Consider the following 13,392-nt stretch of genomic DNA (forward strand, 5'->3'; position numbering starts at 1 on the left):
AGATTTTTCGACAGGGCACATTTAGTTACTCAGTTTATATTCTGTGTTCTTATTCTATGCCAGGCACCAGGCTGGAACCTAGAGATTTAGAGATACATAAAATGTGGTCCCTGTCCTCTGGCAGGGGAGGGAGATATAAGCAAGCTTATTAAGACTGTGCAAGAGGGGAGGTACAAGACATGTAGGAGCTCAGGGGAGGCCCACAGCTCTGCCTGAGTGGACCAGGGAATGCTTCCTGGAGGAGTGGATGTCCTACCTTATTCTTTGAGGAGAAATAGGAGTGTGTGTAGTAGAGAAGGTGAAGCTCAGCTGGTAGGTATTGACTAAATACCTCGAATGCCAGGGTCGTGCTTTGGGTTGTGCTGGGTTTGGGGAGACAGAGATGAATCAGATAAGGGCCTTCCCTCAAAGATCTCACAGTCCTGTCCCATCAGCTCAACTTGTCAGGACTGCTCCATGAGGGCTGCTAGCAAATATTTGCTGTCCAGAGCCTCTCATCTCTCCTGGGAAGGCAGTAAAGAAGCCAACAAGCCCTGATCCCTGGCCTCTGCCATGTCATTTTGCGGTAGGGATCGAGTCAGTGGTGAGGAGCCTACAGGGAATCCTGAGGATGAACAACACCGAGCTGCACAAGCAGGGCCTGCTGCTCTTTACTCAGATCCTGACTCGGTGAGCAAAGTAGTGACGCGGCAGGCCTGTAGGGGCCAGACTGGAGAAGGAAAGAAGTGAGGTATTTATTCCTGGTGGGGTCAGTGATAGGAGTTCACACACTCATTTCTCATTTACAATTTCTCAGGCAGCCAGAGGAGATCAAGCTGTTCCCAAGCTCAGCCCTGTGCAGAGATGCTGGCCGTGCCCTCCAAGAGGCAGTGAACAGCCCTGTGCTGGAGGTGGCTGCTGAGGCAGTGAAGGCCATTTCTGCCTTTCTGAGGTGAGAGACCCAGACAGGCTGAACTTTCCACCCCTGCGTATACCCGAGGGCCTGTCAAGGCCAGAGCAGCTTCCAGGGGATGCTTGTCCTTTAGGTCAGGGAAATTTCATTGAATTATTTCTTCCGCTGCTCTGTTTACTCTGTTCTGTCTTCCTGGAACTGCCATTTGGATGTTGGGCCTCCTGGATTGGTCATCTCTTTCTTTTCTTTGTCTGACAGTTTTTTATCTTTTTGTCATTATGTACTAGTTTCCAGGAGATTTTTTTGACTTTATTTTCACCTCTACTATTGAGTGTTTTATTTCTGCTTTCATATTTTTAATTTGGAAGAGTTCTTTCCAATTCTCTGCATGTTTTTTTAAAACAGGATTTTATTCTGTATTTATTTTGTGGATGTAACTTTTTAAAATTAGGTCATTTGTTTTAGTCCAGACCTTGCCCCCACTTCCTTTCTACTAATTTTTCCTTCTGCCCAAAATACTCTTCCCTGAAATCTTTGCATGACTGGACTCTTCCCATCATTCAGGTCTCATTCAGAGTGTCCTTCCCTAACTGACCCATCTGGCTATTACAGCACCTACCAGACACTTGACAGTTCTTGTTTATTCATTTGTTCTGTGTCTCCTCCACTATATAAAATAATCTCCAGGAGATAAGGGACCATGTCATTTTTTTCACTGCTATATGCCTCACTCCTAATAGATACTCAGTATATGAATGATGTTAAAATGGATGGTGAGACTAAGCAATCCTAGGGTCATGATGGGAAATCATTCCTTAGTAAGATGCTTGATATCTTGAGAAAATTTATTTATATAGAAAATTTTACTTTGTTTCCACGCCCTCCCTTTTAAAAATCTAACAAAGTAATGTATTTAAGTGATAAAAAATAAAATACACACAAGGTTTATAATGAAAAGGAACAGCCCCCTGTCCCCACTTCCTAAAGGAAACTAATTTTAACTCATTTTGGTTTTAGTTCTGGTGATTTATCTCGCTAAATCTAAACAATATGCTTGTAATGCTATTTCTTTATTTGTCAATTTAGAACATTATTCATTGACTTGCCAATAAGAAAAACAAGACTTAGGTCACATTATTTTGTCTTCTTTACACTTCCTTGGCATTTTTGCTAGTTACCATTTTATGTTAATTGATGTTATGTTTTCAAAATTTTAAATAATCTACTTAAAACTTGTGTTTCTTGTTCCCTCAACTTGAAGCAGTACCTCTTGACACCCTACTTCGTTAGCTGAGTATATTAGCACCCCAGCTCTTTCCTTCCCTTCTCCTTACCGTCTACTTCTCAATGTCAGCTGTACCTTTAATTTTATTTAGTTATTTATTTTAAAAGGAAGATCTGGGGAGTGAAATGTCCATTGGGGACTTTATTTTATTTTATAATTTTTAAAAATTTTATAAATTTCTTTATTTATTTTTGGCTGCGTTGGGTCTTCGTTGCTGCGCGCGGGCTTTCTCTAGTTGCAGTGCGCAGGCTTCTCGTGGCGGTGGTTTCTCTTGTTGCAGAGCATGGGCTTTAGGTGCGTGGGCTTCAGTGGTTGTGGCATGCGGGCTCAGTAGTTGTGACACATGGACTCAGTAGTTGTGGCTTGCGGGCTCTAGAATGCAGGCTCAGTAGTTGTGGTGCATGGACTTAGTTGCTCTGCGGCACGTGGGATCTTCCCGGACCAGGGCTGGAACCCGTGTCCCCTGCATTGGCAGGTGGAAACCACTGCACCACCAGGGAACTCCCTATACCTTTAATTTTATATTGTAAAGTTTGTTAACATTTATAGTCTCTTCTGTAACTATATTTAAGTCTTCATCACTTGACTCTAGGTTGCTTCTAAAAATTGAATAAAAGAATAGCATTTACATTATAATGGCTTCAGTTTGTCTCTTTTCCCCTTTTGTCCTTTCCTGGATTTGAATCTCTAAATCTGGGGCATGAATCCCAACAAGGGTGAGATGAGTAAACCAACAGGGTAACAAAGACATAGAGTAAGAGCCAGAGTCAATCAGAAGTTCCCATGCAGAGCTGGAAATCTCCCAGGAGGTCAGTGTTATGGGGGACTGGTAGCACCTTTAGCACCTTTCAGGCAGGAGGTAGTATTTGAGCTGTGCTATGAGGGATGAGAGAGATTTAGATTTGTGGAAGGACCAGGGTTGGCCAAAACATGTAGGTAGGAAAATTTAGGGATTACTGAGGGTACGGTAGCCAGTCTGGCCAGCAGATTGTGTGAAGGGGAGTAGTACATGAAGAAGCCAGGAAGCTGGTTGGGTCAGAATTGTGGAGAGCTGTGGGTAGGGGGCTGGTTATTAATCCTTAGATAATTTTACTTTTGACTTTAATTTTTCAGAATTTTTACTGAGGTGGTCCCTCTGAGGTGGAGTGGTTCAGAGGGTCTCTGGGGAGCACAACCGGAAGGAGGAATGAAAAGTGAGAACTGCTGAAAGAATTTAAAGATGGCAGAACCAGGGCTTGACAGTCAATGTAGGATAGAAAGTTAGAGCTTCCAGAAATGAAGAGGGAAAGGGGAAATCAAGCCTTCACTATATACAGTTAATGGAGTGCCTGTTAGAAGGCCCAGCAGATTGCTCTCTGTTCATAGGTCAATCCCAAATTCCCAATCTATCCCTCCCCCCACCCTTCCCCCTGGTAACCATAAGATTGTTTTCTGTGAGTCTGTTTTTCTGTTTTGTAAATAAGTTCATTTGTATCATTTTTTTTTAGATTCCACATATAAGCGATATCATATGATATTTGTTTTTCTCTGTCTGACTTACTTCACTTAATAAGATAATCTCCAGGTCTACCCATGCTGCTACAAATGGCATTATTTCATTCTTCTTTTTTTAAAAATTTATTTATTTAATTTATTTTTGGCTGCATTGGGTCTTTGTTGCTGTGCGCGGGCTTTCTCTAGTTGCGACAAGTGGGGGCTGCTCTTCGTTGCAGTGCACAGGCTTCTCATTGCAGTGGCTTCTCTTGTGGAGCACAGGCTCTAGGCGCGCGGGCTTCAGTAGTTGTGGCTCGCAGGCTCTAGAGCGCAGGCTCACTAGTTGTGGCGCACAGGCTTAGTTGCTCTGCAGCATGTGGGATCTTCCCGGACCAGGGCTCGAACCCACGTCCCCTGCATTGGCAGGAGAATTCTTAACCACTGTGCCACCAGGGAAGCCCACTTTATAGAGTTTTGACTCTTAGAAAGTTCTTCCTTATATTCTTTAAATAAGATCTGGGTCTTTGATAACGTTTACCTATTGATCCTGATTTTCCTCATCAAGGAAACAGAAAGCAAATTTGATCTCTCGTCCCCAAGACAGTTTATCACTTATTTGAGAACAGTGGCCACCTTCTGTTCTAGATAGCACTTTTTTCACTGGGAGGCCCTTCTCAGTGAGAAAACCTTCTGTATCTTTAATAACAATAATAATAGTCTTAGCTGTCATTTATAAGGACTTACTAACTAGCAAACATCATGCTGAGTGTTTGGCATACATTATCCAATTTGATCCTTAGAATAATTCTATGAGGAGAGTACTATTAACTTTCATTGACTAGATGAAGAAACTGAGGGCTAGAGAGGATGAGGAATGTGCATGAAGTCGTGCAGCAGATATGTGTTGGAGCAAGGGTTTTTATCAGATCAGATCCTGGACCCGTGTTCTGATCTACCACCTGTCCCCCACTGCCTGAGAACCTGAGGGTACCTTGGAGTACCCTTACCTCACCATAGGCCTACCTTTGTCTCTCTGGGTGCAGGAAGGATCATCAGAGTGCTCTACCTGTGCTGTACAAGGAGCTGCAGGCCTTGCTCAAAGCCATGCTGAGCCGGTGTGCAGATTTTTCCCAGATCCCGTTGAACTGGAGGCCCCTGGTCAGTGCACTGCAGCCCGCTTCTTCTGGAGATCATGCTGTAATGTGTTTTCGGAAGATAATTAGTACATTGCATTACCTTTATATGCTACTTTATAGGGTTTTCTCATGCACACACGCCTACAATGAGATGTTACTGTGGGACTTAATAATCGTTATCCTCATTATGAAACTGAAGTCGCAGGGGTTAAATAGTTTTTCTCTCAGGTCCAAAGCTAGCAAGGACCTGAGTTTGGATAGTAAATCCCAGGGTGTTTGTACCCAAGCCTACTACACACTTTGTCTTTTATTTATTTATTATTTTTATTTTTTTGCGGTATGCGGGCCTCTCACTGTTGTGGCCTCTCCCGTTGCGGAGCACAGGCTCCGGACGCGCAGGCTCAGCGGCCATGGCTCACGGGCCCAGCCGCTCCGCGGCATGTGGGATCTTCCCGGACCGGGGCACGAACCCGCGTCCCCTGCATCGGCAGGCGGACTCTCAACCACTGCACCACCAGGGAAGCCCCACTTTGTCTTTTATATCATCCAAGCAGGTATGGTAAACATGCTCACAAGATTATTTAAGGCTGGATTCGCTATAATCTTAGAAAGAATCTGACCACTGTGCACTGTGTCATAAATGTTGGCTTTTAATGGGCCATGGACTTAAAATATCAGAAGAAATACTATTAACGTGGGTGCTGATTATGTCTTTCAGGATTAACTTTGGAAACTAAGCTCTTCACGCCTGAGGCGGTGGGGATTTTTGTGTGTGTTTTGGAGCAATAATACGGGCATTATAGCCAGTTAGGCTAATGTCCACTAGCCTGTGACAGTTTTCTGCGTATAACAGAACAAGAACCAGTCCTGTGCTTCACAGGGAGACAAGTGGTGAAGGTTTCCTCTTCTACCATGTTTTAAAGGAGCTATTAGACGGCTGGATTTGTGGGGATGTACCTAAGATCCCCTGGAAATTGTTAGGTGTATGGGAATGCCAGACTCCAGTGTGAGAGGAAGAAGTCTGTAGTCCTCTAAGCAAAGACCAGAACACGGAGTAGGTACGTGGCCAATAGGTTCCCCTCTTTCCTTCTCACCTCAGGGCCATGCCTCCAGTAGAGATTCGGAGAAGACCATTCTTCGAAGAGGAAGCTTCCTCCTGAGCACTCTGGAGGGATTTAGAAATGCCTGCAGGTGAGGGGCCCTCTGTGGTCTGATGAGGGAGTAGTATGGAGGGTGGGTGTAGAAAGGAATCGGACAAAGGATGAAGCTCTAGAAGCAGCACTTGGTTTCTGATGCTTTGCTGCGTAGTGAGAGGACTTTGGCTGGGATGGAGGCTGGGGATGCGTGTGGGGTATGGAATGGCTATGTGGAGGAGGTTTCTAAAGATTCCCTCCTGGCGAAGTTTTTGTTACTGTGCAATGAGGTTGTATCTCACTCAGGTTTGTTCCTCTTCCCAAGTAACCTAGTGCTATAGGTGTTCACTGAATGCTTGTTGGATTAATTCAGTACACATGAACAAATATTTGTTGTATCTACTGTGTGCCAGGCCTGGTGCTAGACAGTGGGAGTAGAAAGGTAAGTCAGATTAGCTCCTACCCACAAGGAGCTCACAGTCTCCTGGGGAAGAGACAGTTTTGTTTATATGTGTGGAATTCATTACGTTTTCACAAACCTGGGGAAGGCATTCCAAGTAGAGAGAGCAGCATATGTAAAGGCAAAGAGATGTGAAACAGCAAACAGCATGGTATATTCAGGGAAATACATGTAGTAGGGTGGATGAGTCATGTGTTATGGGAGAGAGGGTAGGGAGCACGAAGCTGAAGAGGTGACCAAAGACCAGGTTCTCCCTCACTGAGGCGTCTGGAATTTTCTCCAGATCTGCTGGTCGGGATACTTTCCCTGAGCCCTGAGCTCAGGTATCCCTCTAGGAGGATGCTTCTAACCTTTATGTTGCATAGGTAGTTGTAGATATACCCACACATTGATTTCTTAGGTTGGCTGTGGAATTCCAGAGCGAGCCTTCGGCCCAGGAGAATCCATTCACAGCTCCCAGTGCTGAGAAAGAAGACACCTTGGAGGCCTTCTCAGAATTTCTTCTCAGTGCCTGTGACTCCTTGTGTATCCCCATGGTGATGGTGGGTTTTCCTGAGCCTTGGACAGCATGAAGCTTGGGGAGGAGAAGAATGTGAGAGCAAGCCAGGCTGAGAGGCACAAGACAGTGACTCGACTGCTCAACTGGACCTTCTGAGAGTCGTAGCAGTGTTGTTCTTGCAGCCACTTTTCCTTTGGTTTTAAAATCACAGTACAGTGTTTGGTTGTAAATAATAGATTAATAGATGCCTCTTAAAAAGTAGAAAGCAGTAATAATAAAATAATAAATAGGTAATGTTTATGAAGTGATAAATGCCTTATATTCATAATTTAACCCTCCCAGTGACCCTGTGAAATAGGTCCTATCATTTCCCCCAATTTAAAGATGAGGTTGTCATTTTTCTATGGTTGTAAAGCAAGTATATGACAGTTCTGAGGTTTGAACCTATGTATTTTTCTGCTTAGTAAAGAGTAGCAGTCAATGTCTGATCTAGGCTTCACTAAGGAGCACGTATGTGAGTTCTATAAAATGACAGGTGAGAGACCTGAAGAGAGCCCTGGGTTTGAGCTGACTTGAGATGGAGATAGTAGGAAGAGCGGGGTCCAGAGCTGTTGACTGCCCAGATGACCTTGGGTGAGTCTTGTCCTCTTTGAGGTTTGGATATCCTGTGAGCCTGTGAGGAGCCACTGTTAGTTGGGAAAGGACACCTCCAAAATACCCACTGGGAACAGTAGGTGGCAGCAGGGGAGCATCCTCTGGTTCTGACAGGAGAGCCTCTTTTCCTTGAAGAAGGCTCTGAGGCAGCGTGCCAGGGTCTTCAGGTGGGTAGCTCTCAGGAGCCCGGGATTGCAGCCCTGACTGGCTTGCACTAGCAGTAGCCCTTCCTCACCTGCTCTGCCTTCCTCCTAGATTTATGGGGCGTTAGAGCTAGATCTAGAGCTAGATCATAGAATTACTGTATTATTCTTGCTTTCTACTTTTCTGTATTTTACACATTTTCTTTAATGAGCTTGTATTACTTTTCTAGTTGAAAAAAACTTGGTTTGAAAACCAAATGAAAAGTATCTGTAAGAACCATGTCCCTGAGGCCCTGCCTATTTACACACAGGGAACTGAAACAGCGAGAAGGGAGGGGGTGACTGACCCAAGGGCACACAGCGACTTCGTACAGAGCTTGAAATAGAACTTAGATTTCTCTACTCTTAATCCAGAGCTCTGTCTACCATATCAGGCTGCCTCATGATTCTGTTCAATGATCACATGAAAAAGAAACGTGAAGGAAGTTTGTAAACTAAATTATTATATGTTAGAAGCATAAGCGTCACTCTGCATTACAGTTTAGAAAGTGCCTTTTACACATGAGATATCATTTGTTTCTGGGAGGTAGGACTTGTTATTTCTGTTTTACTCTTTGGTAGAGGCCCAGAGCGGTAATGAATCTTGAACAGTTTATCAAGTGGCAGAAGATATAAGCCTTGGATGCAGGCTTGTGACTTCAGGTCCCCTAGTGTTTCTTGTGCCCTTGAAATGGAAGAATTTAGTCTCCCATTGCTAGATGGTGCAGTTTTTGCTGATGCTGTTTCTTCTTCAGAGGCTCAGTCCTGGAGGACTGTGCTCTTCCTCTTGGTTCTTTGCAGAGGTACTCGGAACAGGCCACTCATCCAGCCTTGATGGAGGTTTTCCTCTCAGTTCTGCACAGCCTTTTTGTCATCGTCCCCCATATGAAGGAGGAATTCTCCAAGAAGCTTGGTAGGCAGCAGGCAAGTGTGGAAGTTGGGAGGGAGGCAGGCGCCTTAGGCAGCTGCTCAGGGTACTTAAAGAGTGCATAACCTGTGGATGGGAGGCTTACGTATTCATTCAGAATCAACATCCACACTCTGCCTAGTGTTGAGTGGAAGGGTATATCATCCATCAATCAAAAGTCCTTAAAGGCAGTTCTCAAATTAATTGACACTTCTCTGTGAATGTCAAGAAGGCTCCAGTTCAGAGCCCACAACAGACCTCCTTCCCCTAATTACTCTCATCCTCCACATTCCCTCAGCCCTCACAAGATGTTTAGTGTCTCTGGCTCCTGAGCCCTGAATGACAGAAGTATCCCCAGTCATTGTGACAACTGAAAAATGTCCTGTGTACTTGCAAGTGCCTTATAGAAGAGTGGTAGCACTCTGTGTGAAAGTGCTGTCTAACTATACTGTACTGAAATGCCTTCCTAAAATTGAACCCAAGTGACTCTTGACTCCTTCAGCCTTCTCCAGGTCTTCTTGCATGTATTTATTTTCTCCCCTCACTAGTCATTTTTTCTCTTCAAAATATAAACCTTCCTTTCCCACGTCTCCAGTTTTCATCCTATAAATACCTCAATTTGCAGAGTAAGCCCAGGAATCAGAGTCAGAGTCTCCTTTATCCTCTTCAGAAAGTGGTAGTGATGGTGAGAATGGGAAGGGGAGATAGCCAAAAGCAGAAAAGGGAGTAGAGAGAATGGTAGTAATAATTAATAACTAATGATAACTAACATAATATTAAACTCTTACTATGTGTTAGATACTGTTCTAAGTGCCTTACATGTATTCATTCATTTAATTCTCAGAAAAACTCTAAGGAGTATGTACTATGATTATCCTCATTCTGCTGATGAGCACATTGAAACTTAGGTTGGACAACTTGCCCAAGGTCACACAGGAAGTGGTGTGCCCGGGATTCAAACTCAGGGAGTCTAATCTGGCTCTAGAGCCTGCTTTCTTAATCTTTATGCTATGCCTGCCCCTTATCATTATCATTTACTGTCTTTTCTTTTATTCCTGTCACATAGCATGCAGTGGGAAGTCTGCCATGGAGAGGTAGCCAGGGCTCAGTCATGAAGGGCCTTGTTGACCAGGTTGGGAATTTGGACTTTATCTTGGGATCATTGAGTCTTAAAGAAGGAGAGTGACAGGCTCAGATTGCTGTTTCAGAAAGATCCTTCTTGGAACAGTGTGGACCATGAGTTAGAGGGAGGCAAGATTGGAGGCAAGAAGTTCAACCTCTTGCATTAACTCAGGTTGGTGTTAGGAACTAAGGTAGTATGTGTGTGTGGGGGGGGTGGGCTGTGGTGGAACGATTGGATGTAGGGCATGAGGGAGAGGGAATAGTTTAGGGTAATGCCTTGGCTTCTGGCTGCCGTCTAGGTGGGTGGTGGTGTTTTTTATTGAGAGGAGGCTCCCTAGAGGAGGATCTGGTTTGGGAAGGCAGTAGAGGGTGTGATCAGTTTGGATCAGGGTACCTCTGAGATGCCTGTGAGATGTCCCAGTGGAGCTTTTAGGTAGGTAATTGACTATGTCTGAGGTCATGGGAAACATCTGGTCTTAAATATAGTGTCACTTGAAAGAAAAACGCACAATGTAAGAGTTGTAAGTTAAGTTTTATTTGGGGACCTTGCTGAGGACTATAGCCTGGGAGACAGCCTCTCAGATAGCTCTGAGGAACTGCTCCAAAGAGGTAAACAGGAAGCCACAATATATATGAACTTTTTTGCTTGGAAAACGTGTAGTCAATCATAAAAAGATTACTGCTAGTCACAAAAAACGGACATCTCAATGATTTTAGTGCCTTTTTTTGTGTATGGGAAGATGCAAGAATCTGGGGTCATTTGAAAATTTCCCTTAGATAGCCATCTTAACTATCTAGGGGCCAGTATATCCAAAGTGCAGAATGTTTCCTGTTTTTCCCCATCCTGACTTCCTCTCAGGGTACACTGTTGGTGGGCTGAGGAACTGCATTGGCTAATGGCTTGATCCTTGTAGAACTGGAATAGCAGGCAGCATTTTTTTCTTTACAATAAATTTAGAAGTTTTCATCATCCAGCCTTTCAGTCATTCAACAAACATTTATTGGGTACCTGCTACATGAAGGGCACTGTCCTAGGGCAGAGGATGTAGCAGTGAACAAAACAGACCCCTGTCCTTGTGGGGCTGAGTCTCTAGTGGGGAACAGGTGAGATTCCTCATGGTGAATGTGTAAAATGAGATGATCAAAGGACCAAGACAAAATAAAGTACAATATTTAGTGGTCAGGCGGAACAGATTACTCCAAAGTCCACTGGTAAGGAATGGTTGGAGAGGTAGGAAGAAACCCAGAAGGGGATGACATTAGGGAAGCCAAGTGAAGAGAGTTTTGTAGATGAGGGAGTGGTCATGAGTGTCAGATGCATCCCAGAGGTCAAGTAAGACAAGGACTGAAAAATGTACCTTGGACTTGGCATCATGTAGGCTGTTGGTGACCTTGGCCAGAGCAGTTGCTGTGAGTGGTTGGTGTGTAAGCCGGACTGTAGTGAGTTGAAGAGTGAGTGCAAGGTGAGGCAGTAAAGGCAAAATAGGCAAATCTTTCCATAAGTTTGGTGTAAGGGGGGAGGTGAGAACTGGGGGTGTAATTGGAAGGGGACATGGAGTTAGGAAGGATTTTAGTACCCCCTAAGACTGGAAACACTTATTTCTGTTAGCAGTGTATACGAAGGAGCAGTAGAGAGAGGCAGGGGTACTCAGCAGAGCAAGGTCCTTGGAAAGGAGAGGGGCCAGGATCCAGAGCTGGGGAGTTGAGGGGCATACCTTTTGCAGTTGTCTGTATATTTGATGTGGGATTTTGAGCGAGTTTCTGATTGATGGTCTGGGTCATCCTGGAGAGGTCCCTTGTCGCTGTTCAGAGGTATCTTTGTTCTCTCTAGGAAAAGAACAGAGTACAGGAAACCCTTAGGAAGCTATTCCATGTAGGAAGTGGGAGGAACTTCTAGGAGACAGTAGGAGGCTGTGTGTAAGAGGGGAAAAAGTAGGACCTTTGTGATTAGCACATATGGGTTGTGTAATAAACATCCCTTGCTTATTGACATTGGGCAAATTAATTTTCTTATCTGCAATGTCCTCAGCTAGAACATGGTGATAATAATGGGAGTGAAATGAGGCAACATATGTAGATTTCCTGAATGAGTGTACCTCTTAGTCATTGTGACAACTGACATATACTCCTTTCCTTCCCTTCATCTGCTCTTTCTGCTTGCCATACTTCAGGAGCCAAGAGAATCCGGTCTTGGGGTGCTGAATGGGTGCAGCTTCAGAAGTGTAGATCTCCGGCGGGGCAGTGGTGCAGAGCGCAAGGCATGTAGAGAAAGTGTGATTACAGGGAGGTCTATGTAGCCTGAAGCCAGCGAGAACAGGGTCAGGGCCCAAACTGCAAGAGAAAAGAGGGAAGCAGGCACCGCCAGCCAAGAGGGGGTAGAGACCTGAAGTTGGGGGTGGAGAAACTCTGGATCCCTGAGAGTCTGTACCACGAGGAACCCTTCCAGCAGACAAATTGGGCGTTCCCCTGCTGAGGGAGCCATGGGTTAAACTGCTGTCCTCGAAAGTTACTATGAAACTGAGGGATTAATTCCCTACCAGAAGCCCTGCAATAGAATAAGATTATCCCCAGCCCTGGAGCTGGTACAGTGGGAGCTCTTGTCAAGAATACTGCTTTTACAGGGACCAAGGATGGACAGGACAGAGGTCAGTTTTGACAGAGAGCTGCATGGCAGGGTGGGGTGGGAGCGGGGCAACTAGGAGAGTCAGGCAGTGCAGGGGCCTGGGCCAGGGTCACCAGCTAATGCAGACTGTTCATCAGAAAGGAAGATGAACTTTTATTCAGTACCTACTCTGAGCTAAGTATTTGTTAGATCTTCTATATTCATTTATTTTACTTAGTTTCACAACAACGTTCGAGGTATAGATATCAAAACTGAGTCTCAGAGTAGTTAAGTAAGTGTTCCAGAGCCACATTTCTAGATAGTGATGGAGCAAATTTCAAACCCGGGTCTGTGTGATTCCAGAACTAGTACCACCCAGACTTGGGAGTCTCTGTAAAAAGTCTACTTTAAATTGCTCTCTGCTTTCTTCTCAATTCTCCCAAGCTGCCTCATCCTTCATACAACTGACCCTGGAACTGAAGGCCAGGTTCTGCAGCGGCCTGAGGTATGTATGGTCCCAAGGGGACAAGTGTCCTTCTTGACTGGACAAGTGGAAATTTCTGATTAGTGTGGTTTAGTCATAGGACCTTGGCGGGGATTGACACTGTGGGAATTGCTCAGCAGCTGATGGTACGAGCTGGATGGGCTGCTGTAGCTTTTACTTGTCTGGTTCTGATACGACTTTCATTCCATGTGATACTTGGATGGGCACCTGTAACATCAAAACTGGAAGGGCTCTTAGAGATCATTTGTCTAACCCCTCATTTTACAAACAAGGAAACCAAGGCCCTCACAGGGTAATCGATGCTGTGTCCATCAAGAGAGAATCGTGTTCTAGTTGCTGCCAGCCCAGCAATTCCAGAGGAGAGACTCTTTTGTTTAAAGTAGAGAGGTTGCTGCCTCAGTCTGTCTCTTTAGGCTTCTAGGACAGCATTCCGTGCCTTCCCATTTTTGATTTGCCACCTGTCTGCATTTACTCAGCAGATTCCACTTGTTACTGCCTGCAGTCCTCAGGGTGACCTCAGTGCAGCGTCTAACTCTCCTTCC

At 44.8% G+C, this 13,392-nt stretch overlaps 1 protein-coding gene across 1 annotated transcript in view; it reads left to right on the forward strand.

Annotated features, from left to right (window-relative positions):
• MEI1 (meiotic double-stranded break formation protein 1) overlaps positions 1 to 13,392 on the forward strand; it is a gene marked incomplete at both ends in the record, with an annotated part of 63,949 nt that overhangs the window by 12,385 nt on the left and 38,172 nt on the right. Inside the window, 7 exons of the mRNA XM_082666865.1 lie at positions 570 to 669; positions 797 to 931; positions 4,694 to 4,808; positions 5,886 to 5,977; positions 6,780 to 6,921; positions 8,516 to 8,627; positions 12,790 to 12,850. Of these exons, the coding sequence (XP_082522991.1) occupies positions 570 to 669; positions 797 to 931; positions 4,694 to 4,808; positions 5,886 to 5,977; positions 6,780 to 6,921; positions 8,516 to 8,627; positions 12,790 to 12,850 (757 nt within the window). The remainder of the gene's footprint in view (positions 1 to 569; positions 670 to 796; positions 932 to 4,693; positions 4,809 to 5,885; positions 5,978 to 6,779; positions 6,922 to 8,515; positions 8,628 to 12,789; positions 12,851 to 13,392) is intronic.

Source organism: Grampus griseus (genome assembly GCF_964374135.1).
Source record: "Grampus griseus genome assembly, chromosome: 11".
In the NCBI taxonomy this organism is placed as follows: domain Eukaryota; kingdom Metazoa; phylum Chordata; class Mammalia; order Artiodactyla; family Delphinidae; genus Grampus; species Grampus griseus.